The 19,011-nt window shown below is 33.7% G+C and overlaps 1 protein-coding gene across 8 annotated transcripts in view; it reads right to left on the bottom strand.

Annotated features, from left to right (window-relative positions):
- The window catches only part of ANKRD17 (ankyrin repeat domain 17), a 160,714-nt gene that overhangs the window by 50,907 nt on the left and 90,796 nt on the right, over positions 1-19,011 (bottom strand). For 2 of the 8 annotated variants that reach the window (XM_061192362.1, XM_061192366.1), the window contains exons 8-16: positions 18,735-18,972; positions 17,182-17,373; positions 16,693-16,826; positions 14,429-14,516; positions 12,761-12,888; positions 12,367-12,510; positions 11,726-11,828; positions 9,480-10,232; positions 5,034-5,182 (exon numbers count right to left, since the gene is read on the bottom strand). In XM_061192362.1, coding sequence (XP_061048345.1) covers positions 5,034-5,182; positions 9,480-10,232; positions 11,726-11,828; positions 12,367-12,510; positions 12,761-12,888; positions 14,429-14,516; positions 16,693-16,826; positions 17,182-17,373; positions 18,735-18,972 — 1,929 coding nt within the window. The remainder of the gene's footprint in view (positions 1-5,033; positions 5,183-9,479; positions 10,233-11,725; positions 11,829-12,366; positions 12,511-12,760; positions 12,889-14,428; positions 14,517-16,692; positions 16,827-17,181; positions 17,374-18,734; positions 18,973-19,011) is intronic. The other 6 variants (XM_061192365.1, XM_061192363.1, XM_061192364.1 and 3 more) reach the window with 6 other exon arrangements.

Genomic DNA, 19,011 nt, shown 5'->3' on the forward strand with positions numbered 1-19,011 from the left:
GAAGGTAACTTCACTATATTTCTGCATTAAGGTGAAATTAAAGCAACTAATATTTTACAACAATCATTTTAAGACAACAATGAAAGAATTTAAAGATTCTGAAGTGAGACTTTCACCACCCTCCTCCCCAAATACATACTACACATTCCCAAAATGGTAAGAAATATCCTGATTTGCAATATATCAAGAAACAATTTAACTGAAGTAGGAGTTTGGGTTAAAATTAACTACTGATAAGATACAGGTAGTTTTGAATTAAAGAAAACAGGTGTTTTGAATATTTCTAATCAAGGAAATGAAATGTAGGTGATGACTTTCTAGAAGGCAAAGTAACACTAAAGTTATGTTATTATACTGGTTACCAAGTCACATTCTTGGTCATATATCTAAGAGAAACCTGGAAAGGAAAAAGATGCCCAGAGCTTTGTTAAGAGCTTTCCAGGTTTATATTCTAAAGAAAATTTCCATTTAGCTCACAATATCATAAAGTATATCATTCTGTATCATAACATGTTATGATAATTCAGACTTATAAAAAATGATAAAATTATATTCAATGTAAATTAATATTCTGTAAATTACCAGTATGACTATTCAATTTTACAAGATAAAAAAACAAGCAAGAATCATAAGACAAATGCAATATTAAAGGAAAAGGCAACTTTTAATGAGCTAGAATATAAGTGAAAAAAACATATCTGAACGATAAAAAAGGAAGTATATCTATTAATTTCATTTGAAGTAATTAAATAAATTACTTTGAAAACTATTAGGATTTAAAGGGCTGAATACTTTTAGACCTCCGTAGTCCCAAATATCTCATCCTCTAACCATGTTAGGGGTCATATATAAGATTAAAAAGGATGGCACTTTAGGGCATTCAATAAATGAGAAAAATCAGTAAGATAGTAAATAACCTATTTAAAACACTTCATATAAACAAGTAGAATGCATGCATTTTAAAGTAGAATGCTTTAATGGCAGAGTATTTCATATTACTATTATGAGTTAAATGAGGTTTTTCCTGGTCTCCTTAATTTCTCATTAAATCGTGGTGAAACTGTTTTCCACGTTGCAAAAACAGAAGAAAAGAGAAATACCAATGATATTTATACCATTAAAGGTAAAACATAATTTTACATACTCTACAATTTCAGTCTTGATATGTAGGTTAAATTTAACATCTACCTTCTTTAAAAGATAATGGAGGGCTTCCCTGGTGGCGCAGTGGTTGAGAATCCGCCTGCCAATACAGGGGACACGGGTTCGAGCCCTGGTCTGGGAAGATCCCACATGCCGCGGAGCAACTGGGCCCATGAGCCACAACTACTGAGCCTGCGCGTCTGGAGCCTGTGCTCCGCAACAAGAGAGGCCGCGACAGTGAGAGGCCCGCGCACCGCGATGAAGAGTGGCCCCCGCTTGCCGCAACTAGAGAAAGCCCTCGCACAGAAACGAAGACCCAACACAGCCAAAAATAAATAGATAAATAAATAAATTTAAAAAAGAAAAGATGACTACTATCTTTAAAAAAAACAAAAAAGATAATGGATACATGTTAATTATTAAAAACAGGAAAAAAAGGCAAAATTACATGAGGAGGTATTTATTTTTCTCAATTTTGAGATGTGCTAGAATAAGTTACTCCAAGTTCAAGGAAAGCCTTTAGAAATTTGAGAATAAAATGTCAAGCAGTTCAGAACTGGAACACAAGTTCAGTTCATGCCAGAACACAAGTTTTAGAACCTATGAACAGAACAACTAATTCTTTCTCACTTTTAGTGGCTAGTAGAGTTAATAAAAAGTTCACACTATAAAATACAAAAAATATTTAATTAATTCAGGGGATTCAACTCTAACCTTCAACCAGATTTATTGTTTCATATAAAACCACAGTTCTTAAAAATCTATATGTGATTCCTAATTTCCATATCTAGAGTACCCAGGTATAAGTTTTATTACACCACTCAAGCAAAATAAAAATAGAGATTAGAGCTATGTTATCAGAAGGTATAGTAAAACAGTCCCAAATAATTACTTCAAACTATCATTTATTGATGTTTCCTAAAATAAATTTTGGTAACAGCACAGTGTGTAGTATTAATCTTAAAAGTTTTGATAGTATCCAGACAAACTTAATTCAATAAAACCATTACATGAGAGGTGGAGAGCCTGTGGCACACAAACCAAGGGTGATTTCTAGTTATAGAACATAAGATTTGAGGAATGTTATAAAGAATGCAAACTCTTACCGTTAGCATTCTTTAAGGGCCAGAAATTACACATATGATTCCAGCTAATCCTTGTTTAAAATATTAGTTCCCTACTATAATGATCAACTAAAGGACCATTTTTCAAGAATCATTAGCATTTTAAAAAAGAGACTTACACACTGAGGCATTAAAAAAATCACACTTCTTTTGTTCTTCCTTAAGTTAAGATTTGCGGTAAATATGCCGTATGGCCAAGGAAATATGCTAAACAGATGTAAAGATTAAACACACATGACCCTTTGCTATCTAGGCAGACCCATTTTCTAGATTTTAGACCCAGAGTCTTTTTTTCGTTTGTTTGAAAGCTGGCTCCACTAAAAATTGGCTGCTAGGCAAGGCCTCTTTCCTTACCTGTAAAATGGTAATAGTAACAGTACCTACTTCATGGGACTGTTACAGAGATTAAGTTAAAGAAGTAAGTATCTGTAAAGAGTTAAGAATGTACATGTTAAGTTCTGTTAAATAAACAAATGAAAGATCCAATTATTAGAGGATTTTTAATCTTTCAAAATAGACGAAGAATCTTAGTATGAACTTTTTCATCATATCACCTGTCTGTAATGGCACAGTATTGTCACACATAAACCAAAATATCCATTACGTGAAATCTCATGGAATTTGTATTGAGAATCTAGAAAAAACTTCAGGTGAATTAAGCATAAAAGAATCTTTGTATTTATCACTTTAAGTACCTTCTTGGTATCATAAAAACTAGTAAGTTAAAAAAACTAACACTGAAGGTTAAAGAAAAAATGGTGAACAATTATTTCCAAATAATTATTTTGTATTATGTGTTCCAAAACAGGAAATTTCTAATTTCTAACTATGCAATTATGGTAAACTCCATGAAAAGTATTGTAACTCATATTAGGCTAACCCAACTGAAAAGCCTCAATGTAAAGACCGGATAAAGAAACAGATTTTTAAGGAGCCATAGTCAAATCTTTTTACATAAGTATGTCTACTACATTTAAAATGTACATCATTTTTTCAAATTAACTTTTTAAAAGTATTTATATGTAACTTCTCAGAAATTAATTTATGGTTGGTGGAGTGGTATAGTCAGGTAAAATTTCATTATCACGATAATCTCAAATTCAATAAAATCATGATCACACTTGATGGAACCTTTTCTGTAGCTGATTGATTGATTGATTTAATTTTGGCTGCACTGTGCAGCACGCGGGATCTTAGTTCCCCAACCAGGGATCGAACCTGCCCCACTGCAGTGAAAGTGCAGAGTCTTAACCTCTGGACCACCAGGGAAGTCCCTGTGGCTGTTTTATTTTAAAGCATTTAAAAAAAAAAAAAAAAGAAAGAAAGAAACCCTTTATATTTTGGTGAAGTTTTACTTTTGCTTATGGATCAATTCTTGATCCCACAAAATTAGAAAATATACTTCTGGTTAAAACATTAACAGACTCAGAGCAAAACAGATTAGAGGAAAATAATGCAAATTCAATAAAAAGTTCAATCCAATTCTATAATGCTATCAATATGAAATGTAAACTACTGTGGTTCACCAAATCAATGTCTAATTTTTTTTATGAGACTAAAAATGAAGCTCTATAGTATGGTATTTGGAAGGGTGCCTCTGAAGTCAAACCAACCTAAGTTTGACTCCCAGCCCCACCATTTCTTAGTTAAATGAAGTGATTGTAAGCCAAATGCTTAATCTCTCTCTTAGCCTAGGTTTCTTCATCAGGAAAATGGGTGTTTAAGAGTAGCTACCTTATATGTGTACTCTGAAGATTGAATAAAGTTATTCCTTAAAAAAAGCCCCTAACTATTTTAGGTGCCCAAAAAAAAGTTAGCTCATATAAAATAAGGGAAGCAAGTAAGAACAGAAATGAAATTCCTTTTTCATAGTATTACCAAGAAACATCTTAATGAAAAGGAGGCTTTATTTCAATAGCTTAATAGTACAGGCTCTTAAGGATGCAATAATACAAACACACACACACACACACACACGCACACACACACACACTCTCTCTCTCTCTCCCCCATCCCCCCTCCCTAAAATTGATGCTTATAAAGAAGTGATCATTTATAAAACTGCAAGTTTTATAATGTACACCACCACCCTCACACTAGTCTCTCCATCAGGCATTAATCAAAACACAAAACTAAATAAACTGCAAACATTTCTCAGTCCTGAAGAAAGCCATATACCCTTACCTCATTCAGCAGTCTTCTAAGCTAGGCTGCTTGGCATTTCTTCAGGACAAAACACAAGCTACCTTCTCTTTTCCAACCTCACTTTGCTCTGACATTTCATGGTAAACGAATTCTTTTAAAAAACTTTTTTTTTAAACTTCACAGTATTATAGAAACAGACACATAGACTTACTACATATTTCAGTCAGCAAGATCAGAATTTTCAAAGACAATATAAATGCAACTGAGTATATATGCTATATAAATGGAATCCAATATGAATTTTAAAACACATCTTCTAATTTAAGTTTAGAAGAAAATACATAATCTTAAATAAGTTTTTTCTTTTTACATCCCTTTTGAAACTAAAGTTTAAGAAAAAAAGATTACTTGATGACATCAGAAACCAGATCTTCACAATAATTATCAGTAATAATCTGTATCTGGCATTTTATTTCTTTAAATGTGGATTCTAATTTATAACTGTGGCTCAGGTCTTTGCCCAGAGACAAAGCAGTCTAAGATGATTTAAATAACTGATTAATGTTTCTAATGATGATATAATTCCAGTTAAAAACTATCACTCCTGAGTTTGGAGCTTACCTGTGCATCAATATCAATGGCAGGGTAGATAGGAAGCATGGCTGAAGGAGAGATGATAGGACTTGGAGTTGGAGTCTGAGGTTGGGAAATGGAAGCAGCGATACTGTGGGTAGGAGTGTTTGACATTGCAGATGCTCTTCCACTGACTGCTGTTGAACAAAATAACTGTACTTAATGAGGGTGAAACATTGTTAGGTAACAGCAAGAAACAGTTGTCAGAAAATATTTAAATATCTTTAAAAACAAAATATCTACAGATAGACTGCCATAGCACTAATAACTCATTTTCCTGGTTATTTCTGACACTGGACAATAGACCAAAATTTAAATACATATTGAGAGTAACCCATTTGCTAAACAATAAACCATATGAAAAACAAATTCCCCTCTTACGGTATGTAATCACAAAACCTTAATTCAAAATAACCCTGAAAACAAAAATATTTTTATGAATTAAAAATATATGCAAATGGTTACCCATTATATCTTCTTAATCAGAAAAGGAATAAAAGTTAAAATAGTCAAGTTCAGAAGGAGAAAATGTGTCTTTTACCTGCCAATTTCACACCTTATTTTCTAGAACTAATGAAAGTAATATCACTGTTTGGGGACATTCGCTATTGAATATTTAAAATACTTCCTATTCTTTTATTAACTGCAGACAGGGGGTGGCCCTCAGTATGACAGCATATATATATATAAAAATTTGATCCTCACACAGAAACAGTTTCTCACATACAGAATTATTCTGAAGGGGATAAAATGTTCACCAATCAATCTAGCAATCACACTGACTTAGGAGGACAAAATTAAAACATTAGGGTAGAAATAAATGTATGCATGCAATCAGCCTTCAAATATAGATTACTGTTAGTTCTTCTAAGTATAATTTTGCCATGATATTATTTTCACCAAAATAAGCAAATTAAGAAGGGGCTAATTAGGTCAGTACTTGAGATGGGAGAATTCCAAAGGTGGTAGCAGTTGAGGGTACTTTATTCCCTCATCAACTCACTTCTGGAGTTGACATGTGAACATCAATCCTTTTTCCCCCTTATTAAAAATGCTATAGCACTAGAGTCCGGGCATTAATCTTTGAATGATCAACAGTAGTGTGGATGTATGTTACCAACGTAGTTATCAACTACATCAGACAGAAAACAATCGTGATTCACAACTGGATCTGAAACCAGGCAAAAGAGGTTATGCTCCTACCAAGAACAAAACCGAAATAGACCTTATCATAACAATTATAAACACAATTGTCAATTAAGAAATCTATTTTACATGAAATCCTTAGTTCAGGCACAAACATACACTATACATTATAGCAACACACATTCTATAATTATACATTTTTAAGTCCACTTAAAAGCCAAAGGAAGAACAAAGGAAGAAACAAAACAAAACAAAACAAAACAAAACAAAACACACTATTTGAATCCTTAGGGATCCAGATCAATAGAAAAGGGCATGTATTCAACACTAGTATGTTAATCATCTAATGATCTTGATATTGTTACTCCACATTGATAGTTTTGTATGTTAAGAAAAAGAGCAAGACAATTCAAATGTACACATTCTAGATATAAATTTCAAAACCATATAAAATCTATGGCTCTTAAAATGGGTTCCATATTCTCCTCTGATTAGACTGATTTTCACAAATGAAAATGCTAAACACAAAATTAGCTTAAACGGGATGAACACCAATCTGTCAGAAAAACTGAATTTTATTTCATGATACTGAACAAAAAAATCTAAGCTTTATTGTTAAATGACTAAATTATAGCTTACATTTCAATTTGAATAAGTTCTTTTAAAGAACATTATTAGTTTTCTTATTTTTGGTCAAACTGGTTGTTCTTATCACCTCTTCTAGAAGGAGATAGGAAAAATCAATTCCCTCATTTAATTCCCTTGGGGTACCTATGAAATTGGTTTACTAAAACTAAATAGCTGCCTGTCACTCATCCATTCTCTACAATTAAAAGTAGCAATTGTAAATATGTAGGTACCTGAAGGAACCATGGTACAGACCAGATCTTTACATGTGGAACTTCATTTTAGGGTTAGATTTCAGAGAGGGAAAACCAGATGCTCAAAGAAGTTTTAACATCAGGTAAGGAAAGAGGGAACTTGACAGCACAGCAAAGGCAAGTTGTTAAGACTGGTAAGATAGGGAACTGATTTTGCTTTGGCTAGTACAGAAAACAAGGAAGATAGAAGATTCTGACCAGCCAAGTACTAGAGAAAAAGAGACTGAATCTTATAAAAGCAGTCTAATAAATGGGGACTAAGGAATAAAGAACAGAGATTATGCTGAAGGAGAGAAGCAAGACTGAGCCTAATGAAGTTTTAAGATATTAAAAAACCCAAAGAAAGAAATGGAAATGGTCATTAGCCAACTGAAATAACCAGTACTACCATAGAAGAAGTTAAAAGGCTGTGGAAGTGAGTATATATGTGTATGTTTGTGCACGTACACATGCATGATGCAGGAATGGGTTGCAGGGAAGTAGTTGGATGTTTTTAATCCTGTTCTTTCTTCTGGCCATCTCTCCTCTCCCCATATAAATGAGAATAAACAGGTAAAGTATTTTTATAATATGACAAGTATCTGTCATATTTCCTAAACAGTTACAAGCTTTAAAAAATAATTTTATATGAAAACACCTGGAACACATAGGGAGAATTTAATTGTTTTTGTTTGGTAAACAAATCAACAGAAAAACTACTTTACAAACCTCTGATAATTCTGATCAGCATAAAAATTATACAACTGGCAAATCATTATTGATAACTATGCCCAAGAACATCAGGTAAATTCTGATAGCATATCAAAATTTTTTAAATATTCATTGGTATGGAATGTCCATTCTTCATTTAACTGAATAAATTACACTTAATTCTACACATTCTTTGTTAGTTCAATTGACATAATATAAAGAACACCATTATGATCTAGATTAATGGCCATGAAAGTAATATCAAATTTGGCATTTGGAGCTACTGTGCTTCAATTTTCATAAGATATCTACTGTTTTTAAAATTACATTCCCAATTATTATAACCCACTAATGGTGATTAGTAGTAACTTTCAAATCTATAGGAAAAATGTATACTTCTTAATATAAGAAGCTTTATAGTTCTTACTAACAATTAATAGCATTTTTTCCGATGTAGTTACTGTACCCTCTAAGATTAGCAGAGACTTTCATTCCACATACTATTGTTGAGGTGATACTAAAAGAGGACTGGGAAACTTTAGAGCAATTTCTAAGTACAAAATCTGTCTCATTAGCTGGTTTCTTAGTTTCTGAATGTTAGCTAAATATCTCAACACTATACAATTTCATTTTCTTTTATTCTTTTAAAAGATTAAAGTTAAATTATGTATAATCTCATCATAATATATAATGCTACTTAAACATAGTTTCAAAATAAGAGAAAATTCAATCAACCTTTAAGTATAGACCAAAGAATTAAAAGGGGGGAAGAGAGCAGATGAAAATTATCAAAATTCACCTATTTACTCCCTTTGTTTTCCCCTGTTTCTTCTTTTCCTGGTTTTTTTTTTTCTTTACTTTTTTTTTAAATGAAGAAAATTATTCTTTTCAGTACAGTATTCTTATGGCTTATAATCCTGTAAAATCTCATTCTACTACTTTGTTACAGAACTCACAAAAACTAAGTTCCCAAAACTAGAACCATCAAAACAACCCCTAAAATATTTCTTTTTGCCAATGAAACTAATTAAAATGGAAAAAAATTTCTCTGCCTACCCATTTAAAGATATATCATTTATGATACTATCAGGGGACCACACCTTCTCATAATACAATTAGAAAGAAACTACACATTAACATTCACAGGGGATAAATCACTGACATACAGTATAATCAAACCTTATTTGGTTTGGTACTTTATTATTGTTGTAAAAGTATTTACGTTTTTTGTTTTTTTAAAATATCCATCAGGTTGGAAGTCTGATCCATTACAATATAAAGTATTTCTGTTCACAAATAAGCCTTCTGATATATCCTACTAGTTTTGCACTTCAACTTCTATCAATTTCCCGGTTTATTGGTGTGAATACAGAAGCAAAAAAGCCAAAATTCTATCAGTATTCTGAACTTAAAGGGAAAAAACAAAAACAAAAACAAACAAAAAATTCAAACATCAACCTGACTACTGAAAAACCTAGATTCCCAGCCTACCCACCTAAGTCAGAAAGTTTCAGCCACTTGCATTGAATGAGCTAATCTTTAATTTGACCTGTATCCATCTGAGAACGTCTGAGATTGAACTAATATTTCTAAAGATATACATGGTTCAAGAGTCCAGAAATAGTTCTCAAGTTGGGTAACGGCAAAAAATTCTGGCACACTCTTACTCGCCTTAAGCAAATCATATTTGATACCTGCTCATAACAATATAACCCACCTGCCATGATGTCATCCAGCGTGTCATTGAGGGTCTGAGCAGGGCTGGCTACCATTAACCCTTGTTGTGTTTCTGTCAGAATTCCTTGCCCCAGCCCTGCCAACTGTGCTTGGCCCAGTACTGGCTGTCCAACTATCACTCCTTGCAGTTCTGTAAGATTTGCGATGGACCCTGGAGGCAAGGGACCTGCCGCCAGAGGCAAAGCTTGAGGCATGGCCAGAGGCTGGACTGGTGCAAAACCCATCTGAGCAGCAGTTTGCTGGGGTTCATCTTTAAGCAAAACGGGATCCACTTGCTGTAACCGTGCATAGTCTCCCTCGGAAAGCTGTTCTCCAACCCCAACAGGAGTTAGCAGTCCCAGATGTTGGCAAGACTGTTGCTGCTGCTGCTGAAGTTGAATTCTTTGAGCTTTAACCTCTAGATACTGCTTTTTTAGCTGCTGCTGAGTTTTCAGTTGTAATTCTCGTTCTACTTTCTGTAGTTCCTCCAAAATCTTTTGTTTCTTCTGAATTTGTTCCTCCCTTGTTTTGTTCAGCTCCTCGATCTTCTCCTTGGTAAGTTGGTCAGCGTGAGCCAGTTCCAAGGACTGCAGCTGTGCATTCTTTTCTATGGCTTCTTTTATCCTCTGTTCCAGTTCTGTTAACTTTCCCTGAGCCTCTTCTACAATGCTCTCTGGAGACTGATTGGTGATGTAACCCTGTACATCCTGGCTGTTTGCTGGCAAATGGCTGCTGGACTTTTGTTTAGAAGCAGCTGTGTGAAAAAGAAACCCCCTCAGAAGTGCACATGAATGGCATCCTCATTACAGAGTTACTGTTGGGAGGTTTAGTGCCAACAGTTATGCACCAAGTTATTATATCCATAGAAGGTGAAAATGCACTGTTAAGGAGTTAAAAACAAATCCACCTTCTTTATCATAAAAATAAAATGTATGTATTTTATGTGCATAGAGTAATCTTTGGGAAATTAATTTCAGAATTTTAAAAATATCACATGGTTAAAATTAGACAATAGAGGGATGCAGGTTTGTGATACCTAAGTGGTACAATTAAAGTAAAATCTAAGGCTATGTGTAGATAGATACCTCATCTGGTCATAAAGATGTAAAAACTTATCATAAGAACAGAAAAATAATGCTAAATTATTAAGATGTAGGGAAAACTTAAACCTCTAAGTCAAGGTTTTTCTACATTTAATAGTCTGTGCCTTTTAAACATACACACATACACACAAAGAGTACTCAAACCACTGAGAAGTACCAGGAAATTAAAATCCAACTAAAATATATGTCTTTGTTGGGGCCTACCATCTTCAAGACTGATAAAGGTTAAGATAGAAATTCACATATTCACAAAGCTACCTGGCCAGTAGAGAACTGGGATTCAGTTTCCCTGGAAGAAAAGATGCTGAACTATGACATCCACTGTATCTTCTGACAGCCAGGTGAATAAACATATCTGGCTATCGGTATAGCAATCATTTGCTTGCTATACCTACTGAAAAAGGTGCCAAGGCTCTAGATTGGTAGTGGTGATTGAAAAGAACTGGTGGAAATACTTAGTATTCTTGTTGGTAAAATAATATAGGTAGCCAAAAACCAAAAAATCAAAAACACATTGGTTCCTCAGGTAAAACTTTCTAAAAGGAAAAACTGATTCAAACTGGTAGCTGTAATCTTTTGGGACATAACTTATGAACATGCATGATGTAACTTCCACAAATCAAATATGGACCTCAGAGTTCTAGAGCAACAAACAACCATATCTGAAGTAACTTTGAATTCTTGGTTGAGAAAAGGTATTCCAGATAAAAAATCTACATTAAAACCAGTTATTGTAAAATAAAATTTAATTTTGATCTAGCTTAGTAATCTTATGCCTCATATCACTACAGAAATTTTAGTAATTTACAAAAATGTCACCCAATTATACGCAGCCTAACATTTTAACATGAATAGAAATGACTAGTTATTAGAGGAAATCATGGATAATCAGAATTGCATCAAAGATGAGCATCTGAATTTCTACTGCTAATACTTCTGATTCCAGCACAAATTAGTGTTCTTAACTATGTTCTCTCCCAATAACATGGTTTTTTCATTGTTAAAAAAAAAATCTTCAATTATGCCGACCTAGTAAAATTCATTTTTTGTGGAATAATAATTTTAAATGGCTAGTTTTTGGTTTTTTTTGCAATCTTATCATTTTTACTTGGACGACTTGTAAGTCTTTAAAAGTATAACTGACCTTTATTCCTGATGGGAAGAGTAGTGGCAACATTGGCAGGTGGTTTGTCAGGCTCCTGAGGTGGGACAACCATGGGCAGTGCTTGAACCGGTACACGAGGAGCCTAAGACAAATTAAACTGATTATATATCTGCTTTTCCTACACCTTCCGTTATATAATTTGCTTTAAATGAAGAATAAGTTACAAAGATCCATTCAAAATATTTTTTCATATGACAATCTCAGGTGACATATTTACTTAAAATGTGCTGGTATCAAATTATTTTCCATGACTTTTTTTTTTCGGCCATGCCGCACAGCTTGCGGGATGGGATCTTAGTTCCCCGACCAAGGATTGAACCCAGGACCCAGCAGTGAAAGCGCTGAGTCCCAACCACTGGACGCCAGGGAATTCCCTCCATGACATTTTTTTAATGAACTTTGAAATCAAAAGATTATTCTGGCCACAGTAAAAAAGCAAAGCAAAATCATATCAATCTGGAATCTGAATATTACACCAGATGTTCATTAACCATATCAAGTATGTTATCTATAAAAAGAACTACATATTATAACAAAAAACAATCTAGTTTAATCTTGAACTATGACCGAAAAAGGGAAAAAGATGATATAACATAAAATGCTGTAGTTTAGAAGCTTACCCTATTTAAATCGTGGGATGGGGGCGTTAACTGAGTGACATCTGGTGGAGGGGCTGAAAGCAAGTTATTAGGATAGTCCAAAAGATAGCAAACAACGCTTGTATGACCACCTTTTGCTGCTTCTATCAACATAGTCGAGCCATCCTAAAAGAGTGAATACGGAAGGGGAAAAATTTATTTTTAAAGTTAATTTACAGAAACATAAGGAAGATATAGCCAACAGGCCCCAGACACATTAAAGTTTTAGGTTTAGTAAAGAACACTTTCCTCTAAAGACAGAAGAAAATGAACACATTTAGAATGCCAATACAAGTGGAACTTATAGATAATAATTTGTTATGCTCAAGAGTGAAGATTAATTCACAATGCTACCTGAAACGTCTGAGTTACATACTTTTAAACGGTGAGTAGGATCTGCCCCATGAGCCAAAAGTAGTTCCACCACTGCCAGATGACCCCCTGCACAAGCCAGGGACAGTACAGTATGGTCATTGTTAGCTGTGGTTCTATTCACATTTGCTCCTAAAACAGACAAGGCATGAAAGATCATGTTAATAGAGTGTTGTTTCTTAAATTATGGTAAACTTCAAAATCGAAGAGTAGAGAGAACAGTATAATGAAGTCCCACATACCCATTACCCAGCTTCAATGATTATAAACATGGCCAATCTCATTTCACATATACCCACATCCATTCTCCTCTCCCATCTTGAATTATTCTAAAACAAATCCCAGACAAACATGATATAATTTCATCCATAAATGTTTCAGTATGTACCATTAAAAGATAATGATAAAAGTATATATTATTCCTAATATAATCACTGTTTTAAAAAAGTAAAATAAAAAATTTTATCTACATTTTAATATCTTCAGTGGGAAAGATGACTAAAAACCAATAAAAAATAAACCACACTGCCCTCTATGGGCCAAATATGGAAGGAATTAACAAAAAATAGTAAGTAATAGTAGTATAATCTTTTTTCATTGGGAAATATCTGAGAATGAAAACAGGTACATTTTCCCCTTAATATGAATTCATCCCTGATTTGGAGCACTGTGCTATGCATGTGGGAAATGGAAGTAAAATACCAGGAAGAAACTGGAATCAGATTCATTAAAATTAACCAAAGAAGAGAGAAGATAATAACTGAAAATAATTTCATTCTTGAGAATACTATGTCTTATTTATAAACATATAACACAAGGAAGTGTTCAAATTGCCTAAAATAATTTGACCAGTAAGTTATTTCTGATTTATTTTCTCTACCTACAAATGATTTCAAACTTTAGTATTTTTGGTAAGAAGGAAATGGCATATGTTGCCTTTTTAATTGTATATGGTCTACACAGTCTCACTTTTACTAATGTTGAATCAAAAATAAAATCTTTAATCTCCTATACTTAAGAATATAATGAAATCTCTAATCTTCTATACTTAAGTTCATGAAAAACTTTCAACTTGAACTTATACAGTGAATACCTAAAAAGTAATTTAAAGGAAGTAATAATATGCTACTTTTGTTATTAAGGATTTTGGTATTCAAAGTAGAATAAATGACCATGAATGAAAATGCATTTTTGGCATATTTGTTCCATTTCAATTTTGATTTTTTGGGGGGGTGCTATATTTATGACCACCTCTCTATATTTTACAAAGAAGGAAACTTAGGCCCAAGGAAATATAAAGAAGAAAAGTGACTTGCCCTCAAATTAATCAGTGGCAGAAACAACATAAAAATCCAGGTTTCAAGATATATTATTACACGAACAGAAAAGACTTCATTCAAGGTATCTAAACCCTCAAAGTTCTTTACATAGAGAAATTTTTCTGTATTGAAATGTTTTTTAACAAGGGTGGTATTCGGTATCAGAACTCTTCACAGTTTGGAATGGTTCTATGTGTTGCAGGATGTTTATCAACTACCCACTCACAAAACTCTCAGTTGCATCCCTCTACCACGTGACACCTCCAAAATGTCCTTTACCTGTAAATCTCTTAATACCCAAGGGCAGGGGATAGATACCTGTGGAAAAAAATTACTGCCTTACACAAACCTACCTTTACTAATTAGGAACTGAACGGTACAAACATGACCAGCTCTTGCAGCTTTCATTAAAGGAGTTCTTCCACCTTCAGATTCATGCTCCTGTTTAAAAAACACAGACTTACTTGATATTTAATTTCTAATGAACAATTATTCTTTTTCATGAAAATCAAAAGGAAGAGAATTGAACAAATTTCAGAATCTAAATATATTAAATAACATGCTTTGAAGTAAATCAAGGAATATATTCTTTAATTTAAACAATCTCAAATTAGAAACATGTTCTATGGAAATATAGATAAATTAAGAACTGGGGTTATATTCATGTGATTGTTACACCCTCATCTAAATCCATCTGGGTAATTTTTCCTTCTCTCTACAAAAAGGACTGCGGAACTTTAACAATGAATGGCACTCTAGCACAGCCCTCTCCAAACAATCAACATTATCAACATTATCCTAATCCACTACAAGTGATTTTCTTTTCATAAGTTTGTATCCTACATGTATGAATTTCTCTAAGTATATCACTCTCTGCCTTTACAGACTTCCCATTATCTCTATTTTACCGTACATAAAAATAACAAGGCTAGTGATATTTAATACCATCAATTATAAGATATTACTAGAGATTTCTGGGTTTCAAAAGGATGGAGAACCAGCTGCATTTTTGCAATTCAGAATATCAGCATAGGAAAAATTTTCAGATCTTACGGTATAAAGGTTTGAGAAAAAAACACCTTTTATAAAGCATTTTATATGTCAATATTTTTTACACTTACATCTGATGATTTTTCTCTTAAGTCATACACTAAGTTGTTTTAATTACAATTCACTAAGCAAGATTACATTGCTGTATGTTTCACAGTCACTGTAGTAAACACTGGAAATTTAGTTCCTAAGCTGAAGAAGCTCAAAACCTAATAAGAGGAATATGCGCATGACTAGCTAGAATATAACGTGCGTCATAAGTTCTCCAAGAGTTGTACCAACACAGACAGAGCTGAAGGAGGCCACAATAGTAATCTAATTTAACCCTCTCCTTTCATAAATGAGGAAAGAGAAGTTAAGTAAATTTTAAGTTAAGAAACCAGTTAATTGAGGAGCCTGTTTCTGCCTGCATGTGAGGTTCTGTCATAAGCTATGAACTTCTACAGGAAAACACATTTACTTATTAATCTCAGCCCCATGAACACATGGGTGCTTATGTTTTAACTAAAACCTACCTTTCTTACTCCCTCACAGGCTAAACTGGAAGAATGACTATTTTCCCCACACACAATTGCTTTATTCTTCCCTACCTCTCAGGCTGTACTCATACTATTTCTTCCAACTGGAGTATCTCTTTTGTAACAAGAGCACAGTATCTACCTTTCTAAACCTTACCCAGCCCCAAACATAACATCTCAGATGACGTCTTCACCTCTTCTGAGCTTTTTTACTGTCTGTCCTTTCCCTATGACATCTCTTTGTAATCTACCTTAAAATGACCTCAGTAGGGACTTCCCTGGTGGTGCAGTGGTTAAGAATCCGCCTGCCAATGCAGGGGACACGGGTTCGAGCCCTGGTCCGGGAAGATCCCCAATGCCATGGAGCAACTAAGCCCGTGCGCCACAACTACTGAGCCTGAGTGCCACAACTACTGAAGCCCACGCACCTAGAGCCCATGCTCCACAACAAGAGAAGCCACCGCAACTAGAGAAAGCCCGTGCACAGCAACGAAGACCCAACGCAGCCCAAAATAAATAAATAAATAAATAAATAATTTTAAAAATGACCTCAGTATTTCATCCTTCTCACTAAATAAAAAGTTATTTGAGGGAAAAATATTATTTACTGAATACTTATCTTTTTAACTCCTTTATTTAATAATGCTTTGAATGGTATAGGTACAATTTATTTCCTAAACGGCAGTGAAATGCCACCTCTAAGCCATATTTGCCTTTTTATGACAAATCAGAAAAGCTTCTAAAAATAGCTAAGTACTTAAGAGAAAATTTGTATTAATTATTACGATTAATTATTAACATATCAAACACAAAATTTTCCCTTTTTTGTAGGGGAGAAGGGGTAGTAGACTGGATAGTCCTGCTAACAAGGAAAATAAGAATGGACACCAAACAGCATAGGAAAATAATATGACTAAATGAGATAAAAGAATGGCAAAAAGGCCAACATAAAATTAGAAGTAAAGAAATACCTTTTGTCTATAATCTCCTTTCAATTAATTTCTTGTCCTAGCTTTAAATATTAAGATTTAGAAAGTGACATAGCTTACCAGATCTGCTCCTGCCTGAAGTAAGACATCTGCTACATCGGTATGACCATTTTCACAGGCGTATGTTAGTGCTGTATCCCCTGTTGCTGTTGTTGCATGAACATTAGCTCCTGCAGTAGTGTTAGATACACAGCCTTAATAAAAGAATCATAAGACACAAATGTGGATACTGAAATTTCTTCTAGATAAGCCATATCTCCTCAAATTAGACAAAACAGCCTTATCCATTTCTAGAAATAGAGAATATTGTCAGCATCTTTAAAAGCAAAAAAGAAAAAAAATTAGAAATAGATTACTGCTTAAAATTAAAACTGCAGATATTTCAAACAGCAATAAGGTAAATTATTTATTCAGAATACACTAAAAAATTTATCACATTATTTTTCTATACACATTCAGTGCATCATACATCAAAAAAAGCTATTTGCATTGTAATATTTTTACTTAAATAAATCATGTAAAAAAACTCCCAAATGCAAAAATGCCTACCTGCAGCTAATAAGTATTTAACTAACTCCAAATGACCCTCTTGAGCAGCTTCCATTAAAGGGGTAGAACACCCTAGTTCTATATCAGCTCCTGCCTTAATTAGAAAGTCTGCCACTTCCAGAAAGCCTCCACAGCAAGCCAAAGTCAAGGCAGTTTCTTGAGTTTCTTCTGTCTGTGCATTGATATTTGCTCCTAAAATAAAGATTCTAATTATTTAAAGAAAGTCATTAACTTATTCCAGAGATAAGCAAAACATGATTATTTCCTAGTAAACTATACTTCAAAAATGAACATTTATATTAATTTACTAAATGATGAAGTACCTCTCCCCTATTCTAGGAGGCAGTTAAAAATAAAGAAAACTATCAAAACCACATCCACCAGTCCATATTTGATGTACACTGCTGGAATAAGATTTATTCAGCCAGAAGGTACAAGTCATGTGATTTAAGGCCTTAGAAAATAAACCACATTCCCTCGTTATAAAGATTCAAAATAATGATGATAAAGATGTTGATGAAAATGATAATAGATAATATTTAATATGCTGTTATTTGTCAGGCAATATTTAAAGCATTTTACATATTATTGTTAGCTCCATTTTTACAGTTATGGAAATTGAGATTAACTAACTTGCCCAAGGTCACAACAACATTATCATCATCACTACTACCACCATCACCACAGTGAACACTTAACAGGCACTATATGACAAAAGTGTTCTAAAAGCTTTATACACATCTATAAACTCTCACAACAACCCTACAGACAACAAAATTGAGGCACAGAAGGTTAGAAACTTGCCTAAAGTTACAAAATCGGCAAGCAGTGGATTTGTGATTCAAACCTAAGAAGTCTGCTCCGAAAAGTAGGCTTTTAAAATTCTAGTCAATATTACCTCTCAGTAAAAGGTTTTTAAAACATGTGCCATTCCTCTTAAATTTGTACAAACAAAACCTTTACTACTAAAAGAGATATAAAACCAGGCTACCAATATGGATAGAGATGCGAGATTACTTCTAAACTTAAGGTATCTTAATACAGTCAATTAACTGTTTCACTTTCCCCCAAAAGAGAACCCCACTGTGTACTGAGCTCCTTGACAGATTCTTATACATGCATTCTTGCATTCTCATCAAGTTAGTCCTTATGGCAAGATTTCCCATAGTGTACTTTATGAAACACTAGAAACATCAAATATTTATTAATAGGTATTCTGCCCTAAGAGGCATTCTCTCAATATATTAGCTGCAGAAATGCTGAATTTCATACATGCCCCCACATAACCTACAACCCTATCCCACACCCACTTCTCTCTATTTTTATTCACACAGCACAAAATGGCTCTGAAAGCTCTTAAATACTAAAGAAGTCCATCTGATTTTATTTAGTACAGTATGAGAGCTGTTTTCAAAGAAAATATTTCATCTTCAATTTTTGTGATAGCACCTCATTACAAATCTACTAGAAAAATGAAATAAATTCAATTTTATAAAATCATAATCTTACATTTTACACATTTATGCGTTAGTGTCTTGATTGGTATTGGTTACCTTGGCCTAAAAGTAATGCCACCATTTCTTCATGTCCTTCACGAGCAGCTTCCATCAATGGTGTATAACCTTCATCATTGACCTCTTCCAGGCTAGCTCCTCTTTCAATAAGTAAAGCCGCAAGTTCCACGTGCCCACCACATGCAGCCAAAGTCAATGGTGATTCAAATGAATCAGCAGGCATGTTCACTTGGGCACCACTGTCAAGAAGTAACCTAGCTACTTCAACGTGGCCATCCTGATTACAATGCAATTAAAAAAACTGAATCAGCACCAT

Source organism: Eubalaena glacialis, chromosome 5, assembly GCF_028564815.1.
Source record: "Eubalaena glacialis isolate mEubGla1 chromosome 5, mEubGla1.1.hap2.+ XY, whole genome shotgun sequence".
Lineage (NCBI taxonomy): Eukaryota > Metazoa > Chordata > Mammalia > Artiodactyla > Balaenidae > Eubalaena > Eubalaena glacialis.